Genomic DNA, 27,964 nt, shown 5'->3' on the forward strand with positions numbered 1-27,964 from the left:
CTCTTTCGTCAGTGGAAGAGCAGCTCAAAAGATTAAAACGGAAAGCAACGGTTCTGTTAGAATTACCATTGACTTTAATGAGAATTATTTTGCTTCAGGTGCTTTCAGTTTGTCTCTGTCCGCCAGGGTTCCTTTTTTTTTCACGAAAACAGAATGTACACGACCATAAAAATCGCCCGTAATTACGGACCCAATCCCATATATTTAAGGGAAAGTGTCCGTGCCTTAGGAACGGTCCTATTTTTACAGAAAGTTTCTATTTTTTTATTTTTTATTTTACAGACAGCGCTCCCATACTTTATAATGGGAGCATGGCCTGTAAAAAACGTCCGGCTGTGCCCGTGCACAGTCGTGTGCATAGGGCCTTAGACTGCACTTTTGCTTCTGTCAAAAAAACCGGAAACGTAGCGAACGGAGACAAAAAGAACTACCATTGAAATCATGGTAATTCTAATGAAAGTATTTAAAAAATTATTTGTTTTTGCGTTTCCATATTTGTCACTTTATTTTTCCGCCGATGCAGCTGGACGAGGGCTTTTTTTTTTTTTGCGGGACGACTTGTAGTTTCTATCAGTACCATTTTGGAGTACATGCGACTTATCAAATTTTTTTTTTTAAGGCAGGATGCACAGAAAACAGCAATTGCTTGAATTGGTTTTTTATAGCGTTCGTCGAGCAGGTTAAATAACATTATACTTTTATAGTTGGGTTCGTTACGGACACGGCGATGCCAAATAGGTGCAACTTCTTTACTTATTTTTTCCATAATAAAGCATTTTGTGAAGGGAAAAAGTAGGTTATTCATTTATTTTTCTTTGGGGTTTTTATTTATCTAACTTTATTTTATTAGTCCCACTAGGGGACTTTACTATTTACTGAAACTGACAGGCATCCACTAGGTCATGCCTCTGGCATGGCCTAGCAGGCAGACCTGGGGAACTTTGTTAGGCCCCCGGCTGCCATAGAAAGCACCGACATCCTGCCTCCCTCCCAAACCACTTCGATGTGGCGCTCGCTATAAGCCGTATGTTCACACGGCTTATTTTCGGCCATTTTTCGGGCCAAAAATAAAAAAATCGGAAGCAGAACACCTCCAAACATCTGCCCATTGATTTCAACGGGAGAAACAGCGTTCTGTCCCGACGGGGCCTTTTTATTTTTACGCGGCCATTTAAAAAAAAAACATATTGTAAAAAGACGCCCCTTAAAAATACGTTTTTTAGTAAGAGAGTGAACAAACCCTAAGTGTTAAGAACCCTTTCCTGTATTGAGGTCTAAAACACCTTCCTTCCACACGCAATGAATATCCCCATGTCATTTGTAGAGTTCTTGAAAACAGATTATGTGCTAGTTCTTTGTATTGACCACACATTTAAAAACGTTAATAAGATAACCTCTAAGGTCTTTTATCGAAGCTGAACAAGCCGAGTAGCCTTGAATTGTAAGGCTGGGTTTACACGACCTATTTTCAGGCGTAAACGAGGCGTATTATGCCTCGATTTACGCCTGAAAATACGGCTACAATACGTCAGCCCATTCATTTGAATGGGTTTGCCGACGTACTGTGCCGACGACCTGTCATTTACGCGTCGTCGTTTGACAGCTGTCAAACGACAGACGCGTAAATTGACTGCCTCGGCAAAGAAGTGCAGGACACTTCTTTGAAACTTATTTTGAGCCGTTCTTCATTGAATTCAATGAAGAACAGCTCAAATGTTCGGCTGTCAAAGACGCCTCGCATAATGCGAGGAGCTTTTACGTCTGAAACGACACAGCTGTTTTCTCCTGAAAACAGTCTGTAATTTCAGACGTAAAAGCCAGCTAGCGTGTGCACATACCCTAAGGGACACCTATTCCATTTAATAATCTAGCCTGCCTTTGTAAAAAGGATATAGGGGACCTGGAGAGAGTTCAATGTGGAGCCCAAAACTGAATTCCATATTGAAGATGTGGCCTTACAAGGGATTTATAGAGGGGTAATATTACATTTGAATCACAGGTTTTTAATCTTGCTCCTTGTATACACCCTAAAATCTTACTTGCTTTTGCAGCTGCTGCTTGACATTAAGTGCTGCTGATTAGCTTATTTGAAATTATTATTATTGCGTTCTAGGAGCATTACTTAACATTTATCAACATTAAATTTCATCTGCCATGTCTTTGACCATGCTGGCAGCTTATCTAGGAATTTCTATAGTATTTTAGTGTCAGGCTGAGTTTTAAAGGGAATGTGTCGCGAATGAAACTTTTTTTTTATATATATATTTTTTAAATTACTTATTTCTATTCGATTTTTACGTTTTTTGCTGTATTTATTTTTTTCTTCCACATGGTGGAAAGTATTAAAAATTAAATAGGAAAGCATGTCAAATTATTATGTTGGCCAGAGGGAGCACTTCCCAGAATTACAGCAAGGTGAATAAGGCAAAGCAACCAGACTCACAGCTGCCGTAAATGTGGGAGGGAATCTCAGCCCCCCTCCTACAAGCCAGGAAAAGGTGTCTTCAAATTGCTAAGCAGTGTCCGGCTGCCATTTTGGGTGTGATTCTGCAGCTGGCAGAAGATACAGGACACACCAAAAGGCTAAGGGTATGTTCACACGCTTACTAAACAAAGGGAAAACAGCTCCTGATTTTCAGCCATAGTTTTACTCAAACTCGCGTTTTTGGCATCATTTTTTACAGCCGTTTTGAATGAAAACCAGCTCCAAAAATATCCCAAGAAGTGATATGCACTTCTTTTTGGCGGGGAGGTTTTTACTTAAAAAAACGCCCCGCCGATACAGAACACCGTATTTCCCATTGAAACCAATGGACAAATGTTTGTAGGCGCTCTGCTTCTGATTTTTCAGCCGTTTTTCGGGACATTTACGGCCCGAAAAACGGCTCAAAACACTACGTGTGAACATACCCTAAGAGTGATGAAAGTTAACTGCGCGCGCGCGCACACACACACACACACACACACACTCAGCTCTACGACACACGCACACACTCCGCTCTACGACGCACGCACGCACACAGCTCTATTATAGGGAAAAAATGAAAACGTTAAAAACAAAAGTACACATATTTAGTATCACCGTGTTCGTAACGACCCAAACTATGAAACTATAATGTTATTTTTTCTGCACGGTGAACGCCGCAAACAAAATAAACAGAAAACTAATGTCAGCATCGCTATTTTTTGGTCACCACCCCTCCCGAGATATAAAATAAAAACTTGAAGGGTGTAGTTTCCAAAATAGGGTCACTTTTGGGGGGTTTCCACTGTTTTGGTCCCTCCGGGGCATTGCAAACCCGACATGGCACTGAAAATCAATTCAGCAAAATCTGCGCTCCAAAATCCAATAGGCGCTCCTTCCCTCCTGAGCCCTGCTGTGGGTCCAAACATCAGTTTATGACCCCATATGGGGTATTGCCGTAATCGGGAGAAATTGCTTTACAAATGTTGGGATGGTTTTTCTTCTTTATTCCTTGTAAAAATGAAAAAAAATTCTATGTTTCCACAGAAAAGGAAAAAAAAAAAGGTGATTTTCATCTTCACAGACTAATTCCACTAAATTCTGCAAAAAAAAAACAAACTGTGGGGTCAAAATGCCAACTATACCCCTAGAAAAATGCCTTGAGGGGTGTAGTTTTCAAAATGGGGTCACTTTTGGGGGGTTGACACTGTTTAGGCACCACGAGACCTCTTCAAACCTGACATGGCGCCTAAAATATATTCCTAAAAAAAAAAAAATAAATAAAAAAAAGGGAGGCCCCAAAATCCACTAGGTGCTCCTTTGTTTCTGAGGCCTGTGTTTCAGGCCATTAGGACACTAGGGCCACATGTGGGATATTTATAAAAACTTGAATCTGGGCAATAAATAGTGAGATGCATTGCTCTGGTAAAACCGTCTGTGTTAGTTTTTTTTTTTTTTTTTTATTACAAATGAATTTCGGCCAAAAAAAAAAAAAAAAAAAAATTACATTTGTAAATTCCACCTCTACTTTGCCTTAATTCCTGTGAAACGCCTAAAGGGTTCAAATACTTTCGGAATGTGGTTTTAAATACTTTGCGGGGTGCAGTTCACAACGGTCGCATTCCTTGAGACCACTTCAGATACGTCTTACTTGGGCTAAGGAGAGAAAAAATAAATACTGTTCTCCTGCTCAGTGGTCCTGTTTTCAGATGAAAGTAAATTTTGCATTTCATTTGGAAATCAAGTTCGCAGAGACTGGAGGAAGAGTGGAGAGGCATCAAGTTGCTTGCGTTCCAGTGTGAAGTTTCCAGTCAGTGATGGCTTGAGGAACAATGTCATCTTCTGGTGTTGGTCCACTGTGTTACATCAAGTCCAGAGTCAACACAGCCGTCTACCAGGACATTTTCCAGCACTTCCTGCTTCCCTCTGCTGACAAGCTTTATGGAGATGCTGATTTCATTTTCCAGCAGAACTTGGCACCTGCCCACACTGCCAAAAGTTTCAATATCTGGTTTAATAACCACAGTATCACTGTTCTTGATTGGCCAGCAAACTCGCCTGACCTAAACCCCATAAAGAATCTATGGGGTATTGTCAAGAGGAACATGACAGCAGACCCAACAATGCAGACGAGCTGAAGGCCGCTATCAAAGCAACCTGGGCTTCCATAACACCTCAGCAGTAATACAGGCTGATTGACTCTCTGCCACTGATGCAGTAATTCATGCAAAAGGAGCCCCGACCAAGTATTGAGGGAATATACTGTGCATACTTTTCAGTAGGACAACATTTCGGTATTAAAAAATCACTTTGAAATTGGGCTTAAATAATATTGTAATTTTCTGAGAAACAAAATTTTGGGTTTTCATTAACGGTTACCATAATCATCAACATTAACCGCTTCCCGACCGCCCACTGTATATTCACGTCGGCATTTGCTGGGCTCTGTGCAGTGCCGTGCAGTGCAGTGAATTCACGGTGGGTGTTAAAAGCGCGATCCGGGTGTCTCAGAGTAGCGCTGACACCCGGATCGCGCTGTTATCACCTACCTCTGTTCCCGGAGATATGATCGGGACCTGATTAGTTCAGGTCCCGGTCATGTGATCGCAGGGAAAGTGTGTTGTAGCAACGAACTGGAAAGTTTGTTGCTATAACAAACTGGAAAGTTTGTTGCTACAACAAACTTTCCCGGGGACCGATTGCTGGTGCTGCAGTCGGTTACAAGGCAGAACCGGGGGCCATATAACGGCCCCCGGGTCTGCCATGCACAGCAGCCTATGAGAACCAGCCGGATGCTGGTTCTCATAAGCTTCCCGTCAGTGTGACTCTCAGCTTCACACTGACAGTTTATAATACGTTACACTACCTAGGTAGTGTAATGTATTATAGCAGCGATCAGTGCTGCCAGGCTTCAAGTAAAAAATAAAGTCATAAAAAAAGTTTTATAAAAGTGTAAAAACAAGTTATAAAAGTTACAAAAAAAAATAATGCTTTTTTTCCTATAATAAGTCTTTTATTATAGGAAAAAAAATGAAAATGTTAAAAAAAAAAAAGTACACATATTTGGTATTACCGCGTTCGTAACGACCCAAAACTATAAAACTATAATATTATTTTTCCCGCACGGTGAACACCGCAAAAAAAATAATTAAAAAACAAATGTCAGAATCACTTTTTTTTGGTCATCAACCCTCCCAAAATATAGAATAAAAAGTGATCAAAAAGTCGCATGTACCCCAAAATAGTACCAATAAAAACTACAACCCGTCCCGCAAAAAACAAGCCCTTACACCGCTTTTTTGACGGAAAAATATAAAAAATTATGGCTCTCAGAATATGGTGACACAGAAAATAAATAATTTTATCAAAGTGATTTTATTGCGCAATCGCCACAAAACATAAAAAACCTATATACATATGGTATCGCCGTAATCGTACCGACCCGCAGAATAAAGTAAAATGTCATTTATACCGCACGGTGAAAACTGTAAAAAAAAAAAAAAAAAAACATTGTCAGAGTTTGTTTCTTTGTCACTTTGCTTCCAAAAAAATCTAATAAAAAGTGATTAAAAAAAAAAAAAAAAAAAAATCACATGTACCCTAAAATTATACTAATGAAAAGTACAGATTGTCCCGCAACAAATAAGCCCACACACGGCTCCGTTGGAGAAAAAATAAAAAAAGTTCTGCCTCTCAGAATATGGCGATGCAAAATGTGCAGAGTGTTCCAAAAGCGGATAGGATCAGGCGCCATTTATCAGTGTGACACCGGCCACATATCTGCGAATTATTATTTATGTACCCCATTATACTCTCTTATTATGCCCTGATGTACCCCGCACAGCTTACATATACCCCCACATCATAAACTGAAATACCAGCAAAACCCCAAACAGAACAGTTACCAAGCAAAATCTGCGCTCCAAAAGCCAAATGGTGTTCCCTCCCTTCTGAGCCCCACAGCGTGCCCAAACACCAGCTTACGTCCACATATATGACATTTTATATCCGGGAGAACCCGCTCAACATTGTATGAGGTATTTGTCTTCAGTGGCACAAACTGGGCACAATATATTGTGCATTAAAATGGCATATCAGTGGAAAATTTAAATTTTCACTTTGCACCATCCGCTGCACATTAACGCCTTGGCGCACCACGACTTAATAGCATGTCGTGGTGCGAGGGGTTATTTATGGAGCGGGCTCATGCGCTGTGCACGCTCCATATTCTGCAGGTGTCCGCTGTGTATTACAGCTGACACCCGGGACTAACGGACAGGAACAGCGATCGCGCTGTTACAGGAGCCTGTAAAATGATATTATACTGCAATACAGTAGTACTGCAGTGTATTGTACCAGCGACCTAATGATCGCTCGTTCCAGTCCCCTAAAGGGACTTTTGGGAGGTTTCCACTGTTTTGGTACCTCAGGGGCTTGGCATATGCGACATGACACCCGAAAACCAGTCCAGCTAAATTTGAGCTCCAAAAGCCAAATATTGTTCCTTCCCTCCTGAGTCCTGCCGTGGGTCCAAACAGCAGTTTATTACCACATATGGCGTATTGCTGTAATCAGGACAAATTGCTTTACAAATTTTGGGGTCATTTTTCGCCTTTATTCATTGTAAAAATTAAACATCTCTATGTTTTTTCAGAAAAAAGTAGATTTTCATTTTCACGGCCTAATTCCACTAAATTCAGCAAAAAAAACTGTGGGGTCAAAATGCTAACTATACCCCTAGAACAATTCCTTGAGGGGTGTAGTCTTCAAAATGGGGTCCGTTTTGGGGGGATTCCACCGTTTTGCTTACTCCAGGGCGTTGCAAACGCGACATGGCACTGAAAACCAATCCAGCAAAATCTGCGCTTCAAAATCCAAATGGCGCTCCTTCCCTTCTGAGCTCTGCTGTGGGTCCAAACAGCAGTTTAGTACCACATATGGGGTATTGGCGTAATCGGGAGAAGTAGCTTTACAAGTTCTGGGGTGCTTTTTAATCTTTATTCCTTGCAAAGATTATTTTTTTTTTATATTTTTTCAGAAAAAAAGTAGATTTTCACTTTCACAGACAAACTCCAATAAATATAGCAGAAGACCTGTGGGGTCAAGATGCTAACTATACACCTAGATAAATTCCTTGAGGTGTGTAGTTTCCAAAACCGTCTCACTTTTGGGGGATTTCCACTGTTTTGGTACCACAAGACCTCTTCAAACCGGACATGGTGCCTAAAATATATTCTAAAAAAAAAAAAGGAGGCCCCAAAATCCACTAGGTGCTCCTTTGCTTCTGAGGCCGGTGTTTCAGTCCATTATCACACTAGAGCCACGTGTGGGATATTTCTAAAAACTGCAGAATCTGGGCAATAAATAGTGAGTTGTATTTCTCTGGTAAAACCTTCTGTGTTACAGAATTTTTTTTATTACAAATGAATTTAAGCAAAAAAAATAAAATTTGTAAATTTCACCTCTACTTTGCTTTAATTCCTGTGAAGCGCCTAATGGGTTAAGAAACTTTCTGAATGCTATTTTTAATACTTTAAGGGGTGCAGTTTTTAATATGGGGTCTATCTGTGCATAAGGCCCTCAAAGCCACTTCAGAACTGAACTGGTCCCTGTAAAAATAGCCTTTTGAAATTTTCTTGAAAATGTGAGAAATTGCTGCTAAAGTTCTAAACGTTGTAACGTCCTAGAAAAATAAAATAATGTTCAAAAAACTATGCAAATATAAAGTAGACATATGGAATATATAAAATAGTAACTATTTTGTGTGGTATTACTATCTGTTTTACAAGCAGATACATTTAAAATGAGAAAAATCATAATTTTTGCAAATTTTCTCTAAATTTTGGTGTTTTTCACAAATAAGCAATGCATTTATTGACCAAATTTTTCCACTAACAAAGTACAATATGTCACGAGAAAACAATCTCAGAATCGCTTGGATAGGCAAAAGCATTACAGAGTTATTAACACATGTCAGATTTGAGAAAATGGGGCTGGTCATGAAGGTCAAAATGAGCTCGGTCTTGAAAGGGTTAAAAGAAAAAAATGCTGGAAATAGATTACAGTGTGTAACAAATCTATATAATAGGAGTTTCACTTTTTGAAAAGAATTACTGAAATATATAAACTTTTTGATGAGATTCTAATTAATTGAGAAGGACTTAGTATATACGACACACGTTGGGTGGGGGAATATGGAGCAGGCTCACGGGCTGAGCACGCTCCACAGAACGAGCATGTTGGCTTTGTGTTACAGCTGACACTTTAGGGTAACAAGTGGCACCCCGTACGTTTAACCCCTTAAAGAGGATCAGTCACTAGTTTATTATTGCCCTAATAGGCGCTAGGATGACGATTAGTGACTTTTCTTCAACATTGTTTATTATTTGCCAAGTTATGTGCATTTTTCCAAATACGCTGATTTGGCTATACTTTCCAAACAGGAGGCTACTCGTTCTAGTCACTCTGGGCGGTGTAACGTTTTCTGTAGGATGCTGTCCAATCAACGTCAGTTCTCCTCTTCCAAGACCAGCAACACATTGTGATCATATAGTACACAGCTTCCATTCCCGACTGTTTTCAACTGGTGATGTCTCCAGTTGTTTCACAGCTAGAACTGCGATCCTGGTGTCATATGAAAGATTAGAATCTCATCTTTCATACGCCACCAGACCACAGACGAAGATATTGCTATTTGAAGCGATACCCCTTCCTTCCAGCCTCAGTTTCTCACCAAGTGTGAAGCAGTTTTATGCGGATAGGACAGAGTCAGAGACACGGAGGTAGCTCCACCTCAGCAGAATTACTGGTGTTGACACTCACTTGTCATGTACAGGCTCGTTTGCATAATTTAGAAAAAAAAAAGCGCATAACTTAAAATAAACGTTTTTGGGACACAATTTTCATTAGCATTATCAGTGTGACGGCACCTATTAGATTAGCTAGGTCATTGGGCATTACTAAAACTAGTGACAGATACTCTTTAAATACTGCGGTCAAGCCTCCGGCAGGGCTTCATAGGAGTGACAGTATCACGTAATACTGCAATACATTAGTATTAGTATCACGCAAGCGATCGCTGGTTAAAGTCCATTTTTTGACAGAGGAATCTTGGCCGACCTTGGAAGCTCTAGCTTCCACTCTGGACTCTTGTCCTTTGGGATTCTGGAAGGCAAACCAACTGCATCATTTCCTTGTCTCCCTACAGACATGGGAGGGTAATAGCGGGGTGCTGTCATAGGTTCTTGAAAAACAGATTACCGGTAAGTAATCGATCTTTTACCTATTCACCTATGACAGCACCCCTGGAGATGTAAAATAGAAAACATTATTTCTAGGGTGGGACCACAGCTTGTTGTACCTTCCTACCGAAGGCCAAGTCAGAGGCTGTAGGTAGTTGTAATCTGTAGTGTTTAAAGAAGGTGTGAGGAGAACTCCATGTGGCAGCCTTACATATTTGGTCTAGGGATGCATCTGCCCATGAAGTGGATACGGCCCTAGTGGAGTGTGCCCCGAAGAATTCTGGGGGTTTGAGTTTTTGATTTATGTAGGCTAGCCGTATGACCTGCTTGATCCACCTTGCTATGGTAGCTTTGCTGGCTGCTGAACCTTTGTTGTGACCCTGAAACTGGATAAACAAGTTTTGTGATGATCTCAGATCTTGGGTAACCTTTAGGTACTGGACTATACATCTTCTTACATCTAGGCAGTTAAATTGTTGTTCCCTCTGATTCTTTGGGAGTCACAAAAGGAGGGAAGGACAATGTCTTGGTTTAGGTGAAAGGGTGAAACCACTTTAGGAAGGAATTCTGGCAGGGTTTTTAAGATGACTATCATCTAGCAGTAGGGTATGTGGAGGAAAGGCAGAGGGCCTGGATCTCGCTCACTCTACGGGCTGATGTAATGGCTAATAGAAAGGTCATTTTGAGTGTTAGCATCTTCAAGGAAATAGAGTCTATGGGTTCAAAGGGTGGTTTTATCAAAGCCTGGAGAACAAGGTTTAAGTCCCAGGGAGGAACTGGGGACCTTATCTGGGGTTTAAGTCTGCAGGCGGCCGCTAGAAATCTTTTGATCCAGGGGTGTTCTGCCAATTTAAAATTGAAAAAGGAACTTCAAGCAGAAATCTAAACCTTTAATGTAGTAGGCCTAAGGTTTTTATTTAGTCCCGCCTGGAGGAAATCCAATATTAGGGGAATATCTGGTTTGGTTAAAAGGATTAATATCCCTGCCTGCGAAGTTTAAGAATGCGTTCCATGACCTCAGATATATTTTTGAGGTAATCGGTTTCCTACTGGCTAGTAGGGTGGAGATGACTGATTCTGAAAATCCTCTCTGCCTAAGGATTATTCTTTCAGTTTCCATGCTGTCAAGTGGAGCTTCTGAATGTCGGGGTGTAATACTGGGCCCGGATATAGAAGAGCTGGCCTGTTTGGAAGCACCCATGGTTGGTGTGATGACACTTTCCTTAGCCACGTGAACCATGGTCTATTTGGCCAGAAGGGGGAAATCAGTATCACGGTGGCCCTGTCTTCTCTGACCTTTTTTAAGACTCTTGGGAGGCGTAGCCTCTCTCTAGACTCCAGCACTGGGAGAACGCATCTATTGCTGTTGGGTGGTCTGAGGGATTTAGGGAGAAGAACCTCTGGGTTTTTCTGTTTCTTTTGGATGCGAACAGATCTATTGATGGGGTTCCCCATCTGAGGATGATCTCCTGAAATACTGTGGTGTTCAGGCACCATTCTGATTGGTGAAGCCTTTCCCGGCTTAGTAAATCTGCCACCAGGTTGTCCTTCCCTCTGAGATGGACGGCTGATAGAGTCAGCAGGTGGTGTTCTGCCAGAGAAAATATCTGTGTGGCTAGGCCCATCAGCAAGGTCGATCTCGTACCCCCTTGCCGGTTTATATAGGATGCTGTAGTTGTGTTGTCCGAATAGATCTTTAGGTGCTGACCTGAGATTGCCTGTATGGATCCCCTCAGGGCCTGAAGAACTGCTGCAAGTTCCCTGAAGTTGGAGGATCTGAGAGCAGTCCGTTGGTCCCACTGACCCTGAAGAAAAGATGAGTCGTAATGGGCTCCCCACCCCCAGGGACTCACATCTGTGGTCATATTGAGAGTAGGGGTTAACCTCCATGGAATACCCCTTGTGAGATTTTCCCTGCTTAGCCACCATCTGAGGGACAGTCTTGCTGTGGAAGAGATGTGAAAGGGTTGGTCCAAGGAGAAACTGCTCCTGTCCCATTGGTCTAGGATGTCCCACTGCAGTGGTCTGGACTTGAAGTGAGCCCATAGCACGGCTGGGATGCATGATGTCATGAGTCCTAAGACTGACATAGCTTCTGGCTCAGGTAGATCTCGGATATCCTGTCCATCAGGGGCCCGATTTTTTCTTCTGGGAGGAAGGTCATCTGTTTGGAGGAATCCAGCAGGGTTAACAGAATATACATCTTTTCGATGGATTTAGATTCGATTTTTTAAAATTTATGTTCCATCCTAATTTTGTCAGTATGTCCCGGACTATCTGTATGTGTAGGGTCAGAGTTGGAACGATTTCTGCTACCACCAGGAAGTCGTCTAGATATGGAATCAGGAGAATGTCGTTCTTCCTGATGTATGAGGTCATTTCCGCTATCAGCTTGGAAAATACCCTTGGGGCTTGAGAGATGCCGAAGGGGAGGGCTCTGTATTGTAGATGGCATACGGACCCGTTGAGTGTTACTGCTACCCTTAGATACTTTTGATGACGAGGACATATGGGTACGTGATAATAGGCATCCTCTAGGTCTATTGAGGCCATCACGCAGTCTCTGGAGAGGTTTATAGTTGACGTGATGCTCTCCATGCGGAATTTTTTGTAGGTCAAATAGCAGTTCAGTTCTTTTAGGTTTATAATGACCCTGTGTTTTCCTCCTGGTTTGTTCACTAGGAAGAGGGGGGAATAAAAGCCCCGACCGATCTCTGTGTCTGGAACCCGGATTAGGACCTCTTTTTTTTTAATAAGTGACAGAACTTCTATTTCTAGGATCTTTTGTTGGAATGGGTTCCTTAGGTCACTCGTGGGAAGGAATCTGTCTGGGGGGAGGGTTGTGAACTCTAGTATGTATCCTGTTTTTATGATTCCCAGAATCCAAGGATTTGCTGAAATCTTCCGCCAATCTTTGAGAAACCGGGAAAGGCGACCCCCCACTGCCCCCTTGGTCTCATTGTTGGTCCCTATTTTTAGGGTCCTTCTGGGGCCTGAAAAGAAAGGACTTGTTATTTCTAGGAAATCTCAAGGGTCTAAAGTCCTGTGCCCTAGGGTTAGCGTACCCCCCTCTTTTGTTACTTGGCCCTCTGGGACGAAAGGACTCTTTTGTTGGTCTTGTTTGTGCCGGGAACCACTTTTTACTGTCGGATGCCTTTTCCAGCAGGTCATCAAGTGTGGGGCCCGAAAAAGTAATCTCCTGAACAGGGGATAGCGCACAGCTTCCCTTTGGATCCGGTGTCCCCCTTCCAGGTCTTTAGCCAGATAGCCCGTCTAGCTGAATTCGCCAGGGCCGCTGATCTGGCGGAAAGGCGTACCGCGTCTACTGAGGCGTCTGCCAAGAAGTCTGCTGCTTTAGAAAGTGTTGTGAGGGAGGCTAAGATTTGATTCCGAGGGGTCTGGCCACGCAGGTGGCTGCAATGGCTGGTTTGAAACCCCCCGTAGAGGCTTCCCAGGCTCTCTTAAGGTAGAATTCGGCCTTTCTATCCATAGGATCGGACAAGGATCTTCAAAGGGAAGGGAGTGTTTCCTTGAGATCTTGGCTACTGGAGCGTCGAGCTTGGGGATGTTATCCCAGTCCCTGCATGCGTCCTCCTCAAAGGGATACTTCCTTTTGAGTAACTTTGGAATGCTTGTCTTTTTATCAGGAGCTTTCCATTCCTTTTTAATAAGGTTAGATATGTTCCTATGGATGGGGAAGGTCCTAGCCCTTGAAACATAGCTTCCTGGATGGACCGTGGTTCTTTGGGGTCATCTATATTCATAGTTGCCCTGACTGTTTTTAGGAGTAGGTCAACGTCATCCGTTGGGAACAGATTTCTCTCTCCCTCCTCCTCACCTGAGGAGTCGTAGGAGCTGTACTCCCCTTCTTCGCCTAGCTGGGGGTCCCCTTAGGCTGAGGAATCGGAATCCATCCTGCTAGAAGAGGCGACCGGAGGATCTCTTCTCTTTCTAAGGGACCTTAGTGAGCTCCTCAATTCGGCCCTTACAATATCCTTAATGCTTGTGGCTAAATTTGTGGACTCTTCTGATATAATATTATCTAGACATTTCTGACAGAGTCTTTTGTTATAGAAAGATGCAAGTTTCTGTTTACATATCGCACATTCCTTGTTATGGGCCTTATCCTGCTTTTTCCTAGGACAATTCCTGGCCTAAACATATGCACAAGAGAAAGGGGAACAGTATTAAGTAAGGGAGAGGTTTTTCTCTTACCCCACTCCTGGCGTCCTCAAGTACCGGACTGGAGGACTTGGCATCCGAGCGTTCAGTGCTTCTCCTGGCGACTCCATAATGGCAGAAGAAGACTGGAGAACGAGCTCCTGTTGTTTCTGGCCTAAAATAGGCCAAGGATCGGCTGGGAGGCCCTTGCTCCGGACGCTGGAGCACCTCCTCCCCACGTGGGCCACCGGAACACCGCCCCCTGGAGTGTTGGACGCGCCCGGAAGTGACGCGTCGCGGCGACCGGACATGCCAGTGAGAGCACCGGAAAGCAGTCAACGCTGGGTCTGGTCCGGCCCCTTCCAAGCCGAACGAGCCCCGGGGATCGGCTCCCCGCCAGAGGAAGGCCCGCCCTGTGGGCCTTAAACCACCATCTTGCTTTGCAGCAGGAGGGGGCGATGGACCGGGAGAGGAGGGAGTACCTATCCCAGACTAAGGTTGCTCCCAAGAGGGAGACGTATACCTTTCCAGAGCACCCCTAGTGGAATAAGGTAAGCCTTGCTAGGGGGTCTGCAATCCCGGTAGAAGTGTTTTTTCCTCATGAGAATCTTCCATCCGGAGGACAGACAACCTGACTGGGTGTGTGGAGAGGTGTGTCCATTTTATATCCTCAGGTTTCTTGTCCAGCAGATGGGACGTCTCTCCAGGGGTGCTGTCATAGGTGAATAGGTAAAATAAATTGATAAGTCACTGGGTCCGGATGGTATACACCCCTGCATTCTGCAGGAATTAAGTACAGTGATAGACCCTTATTTCTGATATTTAAGGATTCGATCATGGCTAGGTCTGTTCCACAGTATTGGCGCATAGCAAACGTAGTGCAAATATTTAAAAAGCGAGGCTGGGAAATATAGAACAGTAAGTTTGACTTCTGTTGTGGGTAAAATACTTTAGGGTCTTCTTAAAGATTCTATTCTCTAGTATCTCAATGCAAGTAAAATTAACATAGCATCAGCGTCGGTTTAGGCGGAGGAGAAGGATGAAAAAGGCTGCCGGTGAGCATTAAACACCATGGGGGAAAAGGGGCGATGACAAGTGTACTCTATATATCCGTTTAGTTAATGTGGCCTTTTTAGGAACAATATAACTTGTGGCCCCAGATTGAGAGTAATGTATATAAGAACTCGTCCCTCTAGTCTTAACGTAATAATTAAGGGTCAACATTAACCACTGGATAGCTTCTGGCGACCAAGGGCACCCGCTACGGCTGATCGATGTGGATAGGTCCTTGGTAATTAAAAAAAAAATTTAAACACACACACACAAAAAGTGGACGACAACATTAATCTTATATATATACCTGATGTCTTCATCCGTCACCATAAATGCTTTGCAAAGCGGCTGAGAAGTGTTAAGCCACACTCCTGGATTCTTTTCCACTGCGGCAGACAATTGCCCAGTGATTGGCATGGTACTTGTATGTAGGGCACTTGCAATAGCGGAAAGGAGGGTTTCATCAGTACATCCAGGACCTACACCTAGGAATGAAGGCAAGGACAGAAACACCAGCTTTAAATTTCATAATAGATTATAGGGCTCAGCGTTCAGTTTTTTTCTGATACCGAGCTCCAATTTCCTGCTTCCCTTCACACGGCAATTAACCCCTTCCCGCGGCAGCCCTTTTTCAGATTTTTATTTTTTCCTCCCCATGTTCCAAAAGCCATAACGTCTTTATTTTTCCGTCTATATAGTACTATGAGGGCTTGATTTTTGCGGGACGAGTTGTCGTTTTTCGTAGCACCATTTATTTTGCCATAAAATGTACTAGGACAGGGGAAAAAAAAATTGTGGGGTAAAAAATGAAAAAAACAGCGATTCCTCCATGGTTTTTTGCGCGCCGTTTTTACGGAATTCCCTGTGCAATTAAAACAACATGTTAACTTTATTCTGTGGGTCAATACGATTACGGCGATACCAAATATATATAGTTGTTCTATATTTTACTACTTTTACATGTAAAACCCTAAGTGTAAAAACGAAAATGTATTTTGTGTCGCCAAATTCCGAGAGCCGTAACTTTTTTATTTTTCTGCCGATTAAGTGGTATGGGGGCTTATTTTTTTGCGGGATAGGCTGTCGTTTTTAATAATACCATTTTGGTGTACATGCGACGGTTGGATCACTTTTTATTTCATTTTTTGAGGGAGATTAGGTGACCAAAAAATAGAGATTCTGGCGTTTACAATTTTTTTATTTTTTTTACGGCGTTCACCGTGCGCGTTAAATAATGATATATTGTAATAGTTCAGACTTTTACGGACGCGGCGATACCAATTATGTATATTTTTTTATTATGCTCTAGGGGGATGCCGCGAGTTACTCTGAAGTGTTGGCTGTAACAAACAGCCGACACCTGCATCGTATGGATGCGTCAAATGTCAGGAAGGGGTTAAAAAAGGGACATATGAGCATAAGAGGGGGGCCTAAAGTAGTAAAGGGTATTACAACCCGGCATTATATTTGATGCAGTAAGCTCCACCCAATGGTGGCTGTAGGCAACGAGAATTATGGCTCTGTAAAAGGAAGCAGGGGATTTCAGAAATGGAGCTACGTTCCCAATAAAAAGGTAGGCTGAGATCAATTTGAGCAGAACTTTGAACCTAAAAATTAAACGATAGAACTTACCTTGCAGACCTTTTGGCAATTCCATAGTTTTCACAAGCTCCTCCGCTATGTCAAAAGCATTTAAACCACTTAGTTTCTTTTCCCAAAAAAGCTATTTTTGAGGAAAAACACGTACAAGGTTACTCCTAGGAACATATACTCCAGCAAGGGTATTGCATACATTTTACAATAAGTCACCTGACGCGGCTGGTCAATTGCTTTCTGAGGATCACTTTTCACTTTGTTGGTAGGATGGTTTGTCACTTTGGTGACCGGCTGCTTGAAGATGGAGGCAGTCTGTCTAACTGGAAGCGCTGTGTTCAGATCAGGCTTTCCCTAAATAAAAAAAAGTAGTAAAATTTTATATATAGAGAACATGATATATATATATATATATATATATATATATATATATATATATATTTATTTATTTTTTGTTTGACTAACGTTACTATTTCTTTGATAGAGCCCCCCTAGGACCAGTTGTATGAAATGTTCCCAGAATTCTTACTGAAAACTGCATCAGCAGGGAAATGAATGCTTGTAACACTGTATAATAAAGGCTCTTCCACAATCCGGAATTGCCACGTTTATTTTTCCATCCAGAATTTCGGACGGAAAAAATGCAGCAGAATACAGTAGCAGCAAAGTGGATGAGATCTAACAAATCTCATCCACATGCTGCGTAAAAATTCTGAGCAGAGATGGACCCGCGGCGCGTATTTTTCGGAGCACAGCATGTCAATTCCTGCTGCGGAATGTGGACAGAATTGCTGCGTTTTTCAGAGGAGAATTCACCATCTCCTAGCATTGGGAAAAACACAATTTCCGCACCATTTTCTGCCGTAAAAAAACGCAGGAAATGGTGCGTTTTTGCCGCAGCGAAATGTCTGCCTTTAACGGAATTGCTGGAAAAATTTTCTGCAGAAATTCCGTTGTGTGTGGACAAGCCCTAATATGTAAAATATGAAGGATTGCCTATGGTAAAATCCAGCTTAACAGATCTTTTTTTCTCTTCCCCCTGATGTGCCGATTGGGAAGCATTTGGGTTGCCCCCATACCAGTTATATCATCAACAGGACCCTCTAATGTGTATCCAATGTGAAAAAACACTTTTAGGCCCCATGCACACGACCGTAAAAAAACTAACTGTGGACCGCAATACGGTCCGCAATTACAGACCAGCCCGGTTCTATAAGCCGCGGACAACTTTTCGTATCGCTACGGAAGGGTGTCCGTGCCGTAGAACCGTTCTGTGAAATATGAAGCATGTCCTACTTTTCGTTTTCTGCGGGCCGTGCGCCTATACTTTGTATGGGAACACAGCACGAAAATTCGGCCCGCGGGTGTCGGCGGCCGTGCCCGCAATTGCGCTCCATGATTACGGGCACGGCCGCGTGCATGAGGCCTTAGGCTCCATGCACACGACTATATTTTTCAGCAGTAATTGCGGACAGTAATTACTGGTAGTAGTTATGGATCTATTCATTTCTATTGGCCACGGACACCTTTCAGTATTTTTACTGATGGGTGTCAGTGCTGAAAAAAAAAATTATACAACCGGTCCTGTTCTTGTCAGTAATTACGGCAAGGACTCTCCAATAGAAGTCTATGGGAGCTTCCATAAATACAGACGTGCATCCGTATTTACATAAGCGTTGCTATGCAACATGCTGACAACATCATTTGCATCCTTCTTTTCTTTTTTACAGGCCCGTATATACAAATGGAATACGGATGTAATACGGACCGTATTTACGGACAGTATTTCGGGATAGATGAAAATACGGTCGTGTGCATGGGGCCTAAGGCCTCATGCACATGGCCGTGCCCATAATCACGGCCCGCGATTACGGGCATGGCTGGCCAGAGCCCGCATTTTCGGCCCGTTCTTCTATACAAAAGTATGGGAACACGGCCCGTAAGGCGCAAAAAAAATAGAACATGTTCTATCTTTTGCAGTACAGTTCTACGGCACGGACACCTATCCGCAGAGATACAGAAAGTTATCCGCGGCCAATAGAACCAGGCGAGTCCAGGTAGTGTAACGTGTCATAAACTGTCAGTGTGACGTTGACAGTCACTCACAGGAAGCCTATGAGGACCAGCTGGTGAATGGCAGACCCGGAGGCGGTTGTATGGCCTCCTGTTTTGCCATGCAACCGATGGCAGCACCCGCAATCGGTCCTCTTGAAAGTTTGTTGTAGCAACAAACTTTCCCTGCGATCACATGATCGGGACCTGAAACAATCAGGTCCCGGTCATGTTTCCGGGACTAGAGGCAGGTGTTAAGAGCGCGATCCGGGTGCCAGCACTACTCTGAGACACCCGGATCGCGCTTTTAATACCAACTGTGAATTCACATCAGCGCTGCACAGAGCCCAGCAAGCGCCGACATGAATTTACTGTGGGCGGTGAGGAAGCAGTTGAGAACGGTGATCATATTCTCTGTAGCCGAACCAATCGGTTCGGCTGTCAGAGAACAGGTTGCTGGGGAGCCGCAGACACTGACCCAGCCGGCGTCCGAGCACTTTTCACAGCACTATGCCGGCTGGAACAGAGATCTGTATATACACGTCCTGGCAGCACGGGGTATGTGCGAAAAGGACGTGTATCTACAGATTGTCGGCATGAAAGGGTTAATGGCATATGACCTACGTTACTCTTTGGGGGTGGGGGGAATGCAGTTACACGTAAACTGCACTGTTGCTCAACTATGTGTATTCATATGGACTGTAAGTGACACTTGACAAGACAGTGTAGCCCTGGTCTAATAAAACTTTTCTGTACAACCCGCGCTTCCCCCCCCCCCCCCCCACCCCCACCCACCACACACACACACAGTCTAGGTGAATGCAAACTACTACCCCTAATTCCATGTAAAATGAGTTGTTTTTTATTTGATCATTTCTACCTTGGCCTGATTCAGCCCGTCATATCGCATTCGCTGGCGGTTCTTGTTGATTTTGCTCATCAGCATTTTCCCTGTACGAAAGTCAAATGTGCTCAGGTCCATGGAATTTCCAAGATATCGTGCAAGCTGTGGCTTACTACGGAACTTCTTACCACTTGGGCTGAAAAGGAACAAAGTATAATAAAGTCAATACAAATATTAAATCTGTAATTTCACTAATTTGACTTAGGTCGGTGATAAAAGTTGCATGCTTCATAAAGGAAAGTTATAAAGACAGACAAGCTTTGCATTAGTTCTGAACAGAGTAGTGTACCTATTAGGCCTTATTCACACGACAAGGTCAGAGTGTCCGCTGATAAAAACAGCCGTCCGGGACGGACGTTTTGCATCCGTTCCGGGCCGTTTTTAACGGCCGATTTTGACCCGTTTTGCATTTGTTTTTTTCCTTGTCCATTTTAAAATCAGACGAATTTCATTTGGAAATAATTTGCCACACACTTCCCTCTGTAGATACTGGCACAGACCCCCCTGTAAGCAATGTCACACAGACCCCCCCCCCCCTGTAAGCAATGCCACACAGACCCCTTGTACATAGTCACCCACCCATAGATGGCACCCCCATGCTTTCCTGTATGGCCGGGGTTTCCGCTTCAGAAGTCCCTGCCGTCACTGTGTGCATATATGGACACAGTGAAGTCAGGGACTTCTGCTGGAGCGGAATCCCCAACCACAGCGTTGCCGAAGTTGTGGTCGGGGGATTGGGCATTCCGCTCCTACAGGGAGCAAAAAAAAAATACCCTCCTCCTCCTCACATGCACTTCCCACTGTGAGGAGAAGGAGAGCAAGCGACGGAAGACTCAGCCGTCACTTGGAGCACATTCAAGTGATGGCCATGTATTACACGGCCCCATAGACTTCTATGGGAGTCGGGCGGCCAGGAGAACGGCCGAAAATAGGGCACGTCCCATTTTCTAACAGCCAGGTTTCCCGGGCCATCAAAAAAAAAACGGTCGTGTGAATAGCCCCATTAGGGGTCTATTGTTCCTACTGCAGCCGTGTGACGGCCGGGAAACCCTATCTTGTGCATAAGGGCCTATACTTTTTTTTGTTTTTGCACATTATAATAAATATATTAAAGAAGCGCTGTCACCACATAAGTGGCCTATATTGTACATGATGTGATCGGCGCTGTAATGTAGATTACAGCAATGTTGTTTTATTTAGAAAAACAATCATTTTTGACTGAGTTATGACCTATATTAGCTTTATGCTAATGAGTTTCTCAATGGACAACTGATCGTTTTTCTAAATAAAAAACACTGCTGTAATCTACATTACAGCGCCGATCACATCATGTACAATATAGGCCACTTATAATGTGGTGACAGAGCCTCTTTAACCCCTTCCCGATATTTGCCGTATGGATACATCATGGAAAGCTAGCGCTTCCCGCATTTTGCCGTATCCATCCAGAAGCTGAGCCGGTGCCATCATCGCCGGATGTCAGCTTTGTATTATAGCCGACATCCGTCTGTAATGGCGGGGACCAAAATTAGCTTCGATCCCCTCCATTAACCCCTTAAACGCAGTGGTCAAAACGCGATCGATACATTTAAGTTGTTTGCAGCTCATCGGAACCCCAGCAATGAAATTACGGTGGCTGCAATGGCAACCGGAGGCCTAATACTGGCCTCCCGGTCTGCCTAGCACGGAAGCTTTCCAGGCCTTGCCCGGAGGCGGAGCTTGAGAGGCTTCCGTAGACGATGGCAAGATTGTGCCACCCCAGGAGCTGAGCCGGCGTCATCAGCAGTGGATGTCAGCTGTATGTTACAGCGGACATCCACCTGTAACGGCAGGAAGCGGAGCTAGCTCAGATCCCTGCCATTAACCCCTTAGATGCAGCGATCGCTGCATCTTACAGGTTGCTAGCAGATCGGAAGCCCTGCCATGCAATCAGGGCCGCCAATGCTGCTATTGCAACAGGAAGCCTAACAATGGCCTCCTGCTCTGCCATTACGGAAGCAGATTAGGCCCCGCCGGGAGGCGAAGCCCAATCGGCTTGCTGTCAGCGAATGACTGACAGATCTAATACATTTCACTGCATAGGCTAAAATAGGTCATAACTCCGTCAAAATGATTGTTTTTCTAAATAAAAGACACTGCTGTAATTTACATTACAGCGCCGATCACATCATGTTCAAGATGGGGCACTTATAATGTGGTGACAGAGCCTCTAAGTAAATGACATTAAGGCCGGATTCACACAGCCGCGATTGGACAGTGAAAAATTATCGGTGTGCCCGCCGGATTTCCCGACTCCTGGCATCGGTCATTTAGGCGACAATCACACAACAGTGGAAAAAGATGGCCATTAACCCCTTTAGGACACAGCCTGTTTTGGCCTTGTGGACACAGCCTATTTTTTCAAATCTGACATGTGTCACTATGTGGTAATAACTCCGGAATGCTTTTACCTATCCAAGCGATTCTGAGATTGTTTTCTCGTGACATATTGTACTTTATGTTAGTGAAAAAATTTGGTCGATAAATTCAATATTTATTTGTGAAAAACTTCAAATTTTAGCAAAAATTTGCAAAAATTTGCATTTTTCTAAATTTAAATGTATTTGCTTGTGAAACAGATAGTAATACCACACAAAATAGTTACTAGTTAACATCCCCTATATGTCTACTTTATGTTTGCATCATTTTTTTTCACGTACTTTTATTTTTCTAGGACGTTACAAGGCTTAGAACTTTAGCAGCAATTTCTCATATTTTCAATAAAATTTCAAAAGGCTATTTTTTCAGGGACCAGTTCAGTTCTGAAGTGGCTTTGAGGGCCTTATATATTAGAAAGTCCCCATAAATCACCCCATTTTGAAAACTGCACCCCTCAAGGTATTCAAAACCACATTCAGAAAATATTTTAACCCTTTAGGCGTTTCACAGGAATTAAGGCAAAGTAGAGGTGAAATTTACAAATTTCATTTTTTTTGCCGAAATTCATTTGTAATAAAAAAAAATCTGTAACACAGAAGGTTTTACCAGGGAAACGCAACTCAATATTTATTGCCCAGATTCTGCAGATTTTAGAAATATCCAACATGTGGCCCTAGTGTCCTAATGGACTGAAACACAGGCCTCAGAAGCAAAGGAGCAGCTAGTGGATTTCGGGGCCTCCTTTTTTTAGGAATATATTTTAGGCACCATGTCAGGTTTGAGGCGGTCTTGTGGTACCTAAACAGCCGAAACCCCTCCAAAGTGACCCCATTTTGGAAACTACACCCCTCAAGGCATTTTTCTAGGGGTATAGATAGCATATTGACCCCACAGTTTTTTTGCAGAATTTAGTGGAATTAGTCTGTGAAGATGAAAATCACCTATTTTTCTGTGGAAACATAGAATTTTTTCATTTTTACAAGGAATAAAGGAGAAAAAGCACCCCAAAATTTGTAAAGCAATTTCTCCCGATTACGGCAATACCCCATATGTGGTCGTAAACTGATGTTTGGACCCACAGCAGGGCTCAGGAGGGAAGGAGCGCCTTTTGGATTTTGGAGCGCAGATTTTGCTGGATTGGTTTTCAGTGCCATGTCGGGTTTGCAACGCCCCGGAGGGACCAAAACAGTGTAAACCCCCCAAAAGTGACCCCATTTTGGAATCTACACCCCTCAAGGAATTTTTCTAGGGGTATAGTGAGATTTTGGCCCCTCAGGATCTTTTTTAGAGCTAAGGTGACCAAAAAACAGCGATTTTGGCGCTTTAAATTCTTTATTTATTACAGCGTTCACCGTGCGCAATAAATTACGTTTTAATTTATTCTGCCGGTCGGTACGATTATGGCGATACCATATGTGTATAGATTTTTTTACGTTTTGCAGCGTTTGCACAATAAAATTAAGTTTCTATAAAATAATTTATTTTCTGGGACACGCTATTTTGAGCCGTAACGTTTTTATTTTTTCGTCAAAAAAGCTGTGGGAGGTCTTGTTTTTTGCGGGACGGGTTGTAGTTTTTATTGGTACCATTTTGGGGTAAATGCGACTTTTTGATCACTTTTTATTCTATATCTTGGGAGGGGTGGTGACCAAAAAATAGCGATGCTGACAGTTTTCCGTTTATTTTGTTTGCGGCGTTCACCGTGCGGAAAAATTAACATTATAGTTTCATAGATTGGGTCGTTACGAACGCGGCGATACCAAATATGTGTACTTTTTTTTTAACGTTTTCATTTTTTCCCTATAATAAATGACTTATTATAGGAAAACAAAACCTTTTATTTTTACACTTTTATAAAACATTTTTATTAACTTTTTACACTTTCTTTTTTGACCTGCAGCTCTGATCGCTGCTAGAATACATTACACTACCTAGGTAGTGTAACGTATTCCAACTGTCAGTGTGACGTCACAGTAACTCTGACAGTTGGTCTACGAGGATCAACAGAGGCTGATCCTCATAGGCTGACATACATGGCAGACCTGGGGGCCGTTGTCTGGCCCCCGGGTGCCATCACAAGCATCAGAAGCCCCCACGATTGCATGGGGGCTGCTGATGCGCTACAAACCCGCTACATGCGGAGATCGCAATCGAGCCCCGCATGTAACGGGTTAATTGCCGAAATCAGCGGCGATGAGCCGCTGATCGGCAACACTGGAGAGTGTCAGCTGTCGGGGACAGCTGATCTCCAAGTTCCCGATGCACACTGTCGCCGACAGTGTGCATCGGGAACGGCACAGTGACTTTCTGTCACTCTGACAGGAAGCCTATCAGGACCAGCCGAAGGTTGGTCCTGATGGGCTTCTGTCCATGGCAGACCCGGAAGCCATTGTTTGGCTTCCGTTTGCCATACTAACTATCGGCAGACCCCGCGATTTCGGACGGGGGTCTGCCGATATGTTAGAAACCCCTAAAATTCGGCGATTGCACCCGATCGCCGAATTTAAGGGGTTAATGCGCCGAAATCAGCGGCAAAGGACCGCTGGCCGGCAAGAGGGGAGTGTCAGCTGTCGGCGACAGCTGACCTCCTGGTTCCCGGTGCACACTGTCGCCGACAGTGTGCACCGGGATTAACTCAGTAACTGTACGTCCTCGTGCGGGAAGTAACTTCCCGCAACGACGTACAGTTACGTCCTGGTGCGGGTAGGGGTTAAAAACGGATCAATTGTCAGCGTTTCATGTCCATTCTGAATCAGTCTCCAAATTCTCATCCATTTCCAGTCCATCTTTCATGGCCGTAAAAAAAAAAAAAAAAAGGAAGAACAAGGGGGATGGATTTCATTTGTCAGGGTTTTTGTCCCAATCCAGTGAAAACAACACAGTGCCCATGTATATAGTGCCGCAATGTCCATGTAGATAGTGCCGCAATGTCCATGTAGATAGTGCCGCAATGTCCACATATAGTGCCATAGTACCCATGTAGACCAACAAAGGGGGGGGGGGGGACGACGACGGGACAACCGACCGGAGTAACGAGTGCTTGTCCCCATACTAGCTCCTGAGGATAGGCCACCATGTTCTGCCCTCACACCGAAACCATCTCTAAGGCCTCATGCACGGCTGTGATTTTTGGGTTGGACTGCCAAGGAGTGTCAGCCACGGGCCGGAAGCAAACCGCGGGCTGTGCATTCATTTCTATGAGCCTGGACCGCAAAACACGGCTGTAATAAGACATATCCGTTCTTTTTGCAGTCCAGGCTCCTGGGCCATGCACGGACCGTGGAAACCACGGTCGCGTGTATGGGCCCATTGAAATAATGCGGGTGAATTTGCGGGTGAATAATGCGGGTGAATTGTGGCCGCAAAAATACGTTCGTGGGCATGTGGCCTAACAGAAAGTGACCTCGTTGCCTATAGGAGATAAAATTCAGCTTTTGTTTTTGAGTTCATGAGTAATTAAGCAGACTGTGGTTGCTATGAGAAGTTAGGCTCGGTTAACTGATATTTTTTCTGTTGTCAGGGCTCAGTTGATCTTTGACTGCAAGGCCATGTTCACACAGGGCGGTAACGAAGATAAACGTAAACAGTTTATCCGCCCCACAACCAGCTGTTAATTGCGGCCGAAAAAAAAACCACACCTAATAGCGGTGCCGTTTGTCAGGCGGAATGTCCGCTGCAGAAAATAGTGGTTAAAAAAGAAAAAAAAAAAAAGAAGAAGCTTATACTTACCCCAGCCTCCTAGGATGACATTTGATGAAATCCTGCTGCAGTCACATGAGATGAAACTTCATCCCAGGATGGCCTCATCGCTATAGACCGGGGTAAGCATAAACTTTTTTTTCTCTGAGTTGCGATTTTTGCAGTGGAAAAGCTGGGATTCTGCTACAAAAATCGCAACAGGTGCCATTTCTTGTGGGTTTTACCTCCCCATTGAATTCAATGGTGGAAAACCGACAACAGATAACCAGTGATTCCGAAGCCTAAAATTGACACGCCGCAGACATGTCCTATTTTACTGCGTGTCACTCATCCCTCCATAGACTGTAGTCTGTGGGGGATCCGTGACAACGCGCCCCGCACGTGTCCATCTCAGACGTTGAAACCGGCAGTTTTTCCCGTCCAAGGTGGACTACATTCATGTGAATGAGCCCTAAATATAAATGCACCACGGGTCAATTTATAAATGGCTTTTTGGTCGTGTTTTTACACAGCATGTGGATGAGATTTGTTCACTCTGCTGCTACTGTATTACGCTGCGGATTTTCCACAATGAAACAGATTGCGGAAAATCAGCAGTGTTTTACATGTGCGGACATACCCCAAGAATAACACAGTCTGCAGCACGATTAGAGCAGTCAAAAATACCAGACGCACAATGGAAACATTGGTAAATGGTTCTCTTATAGTGGTCATGAAATAAAGGACGCTAATGTGAACAGAAACCAACTTTTTCTGAGGTTTTCTTTTGTGCAGTCGGCACCTTGTGTCATGGCGCACTACATTGAATTACCAGGGATATAGGTTGGCACCCTGTAGTGTATACTGTGCATTATTGGCTCATCCCCTCATCAAGTTGTAATATAAGCTGTTGTTTTACCAAAGACCTGTGTGGTCTGCTGACTCTTATTTCCAACATCCCACCACAGAAATGAGACGGCAAGCTCCACAGGGATCGCGTGCAGCGCAGTGGAACAGCTAAGCGACATATAAAATAACAGACTACATTTCACTGGCAGTTCTCACTGCGGGTGACTAGCACGGTGTCTACACAGCCCGGGTCTACTTCCCGCCACTTCCGCCCAGAGTCCAGTACTCGACATTATTACCATATCACGACGCCTCAGAGGGTCTTCCAAGGCGCAGGTCCCAATTACTACAACGGCGTTTATTCCCACTAATTCAAATTAAACCAACCTATAATAGTAGACATCGCTCTTGCCAGCGGACAATCCTGACCTGCGGGTCACCTCCTCCTTTTTCCAACCCTGGGGCAGAGCCGAACATTCCCAACGTTTCCTCTCCATCACGCTGCTGGTCACTCTTTATGGATCCAAAGCGCGTATCCCTCCGCTGACACGAGCACGCATCGATAGGCTGGCAGTTACAGGCGATAGTACATGCTGATTGAAGCTATGCTAGAGGGGAGGAGCTGAATTCTATACACCGCTATTGTTACAAGAAGTTATAGAGGTAGTGCAGAAATATCGCGACGTTTGCTGTCATGGTGTGGTGTGGGTTGTTTGTGTGCGCGTCACGTGAGTGTACGCGCTCTTTTCATTGTAGAGTTCTCGTCGCACACAAGATGCTGTGTGAACGTGAGGCAATGTTCTTACCGACAACGCTTTTACAATGGCAGTTACAAGTGCAACCTGCATCTGAAGGAGAATACCTGACATCACATTACTTTATTTATACTATACTGCAATGTGTTTGACAGCAAGAATACCAGTCTACATGTTATCATCAAGTCAATGTAAGGCTTCGTTCCGTCGACTACGGTATTCATTCTGTCAAAACGACGGAACCCTTGCACAACGGAGACAAACTGAAACCAGTGGCACCGGATCCGTCACCATTGAAATCAATGGTGATGGAAACGGTAACCTATGGTTTCAGTTTGTGTCAGTCAGGAGTCCGTTTCTGACAAAATGCTCCGTCGGAACGGAGCCCTGGTGCAGATGTGAACATCTACCTAATCAGGTTGAAATAGGATGCAGCGCTATTCTTCTCAAATCTGACGGATTTTCCGTGTGTGAGCCAAACAAAGTCCTGACGTATTAGGCCTGATTTACACGAGCGTGTGCGTTTTGCGCACGCAAAAAAACGCAGCGTTTTGCGTGCGCAAAAGGCACTTGACAGCTCCGTGTGTCATCAGTGTATGATGCGCGGCTGCGTGATTTTCGCGCAGCCGCCATCATAGAGATGAGGCTAGTCGACGTCAGTCACTGTCCAGGGTGCTGAAAGAGTTAATTGATCGTCAGTAACTCTTTCAGCACCCTCGATAGTGAATTCCGATCACCATATCGAGTAACCTGTTAAAAAAAAAAAGGTTCGTACTTACCGAGAACTTCCCGGCCG

At 43.9% G+C, this 27,964-nt stretch overlaps 1 protein-coding gene across 4 annotated transcripts in view; it reads right to left on the minus strand.

The window, feature by feature from the left end:
• The window catches only part of MBD3 (methyl-CpG binding domain protein 3), a 34,144-nt gene extending 7,028 nt beyond the window's left edge, over window positions 1–27,116 (minus strand). Inside the window, exons 1-5 of one of the 4 annotated variants that reach the window (XM_075863648.1) lie at window positions 26,843–27,116; window positions 19,445–19,604; window positions 16,729–16,866; window positions 16,552–16,642; window positions 15,227–15,404 (exon numbers count right to left, since the gene is read on the minus strand). In XM_075863648.1, the coding sequence (XP_075719763.1) occupies window positions 15,227–15,404; window positions 16,552–16,642; window positions 16,729–16,866; window positions 19,445–19,604; window positions 26,843–26,910 (635 nt within the window). In that variant the 5' untranslated portion in view covers window positions 26,911–27,116. Of the gene's footprint in view, window positions 1–15,226; window positions 15,405–16,551; window positions 16,643–16,728; window positions 16,867–19,444; window positions 19,605–26,483; window positions 26,663–26,800 lie in introns of those variants that run through there. The other 3 variants (XM_075863654.1, XM_075863645.1, XM_075863659.1) reach the window with 3 other exon arrangements.
• Window positions 27,117–27,964: the final 848 nt, after the last annotated feature.

This window comes from Rhinoderma darwinii, chromosome 1 (genome assembly GCF_050947455.1).
Source record: "Rhinoderma darwinii isolate aRhiDar2 chromosome 1, aRhiDar2.hap1, whole genome shotgun sequence".
Taxonomy (NCBI): domain Eukaryota; kingdom Metazoa; phylum Chordata; class Amphibia; order Anura; family Rhinodermatidae; genus Rhinoderma; species Rhinoderma darwinii.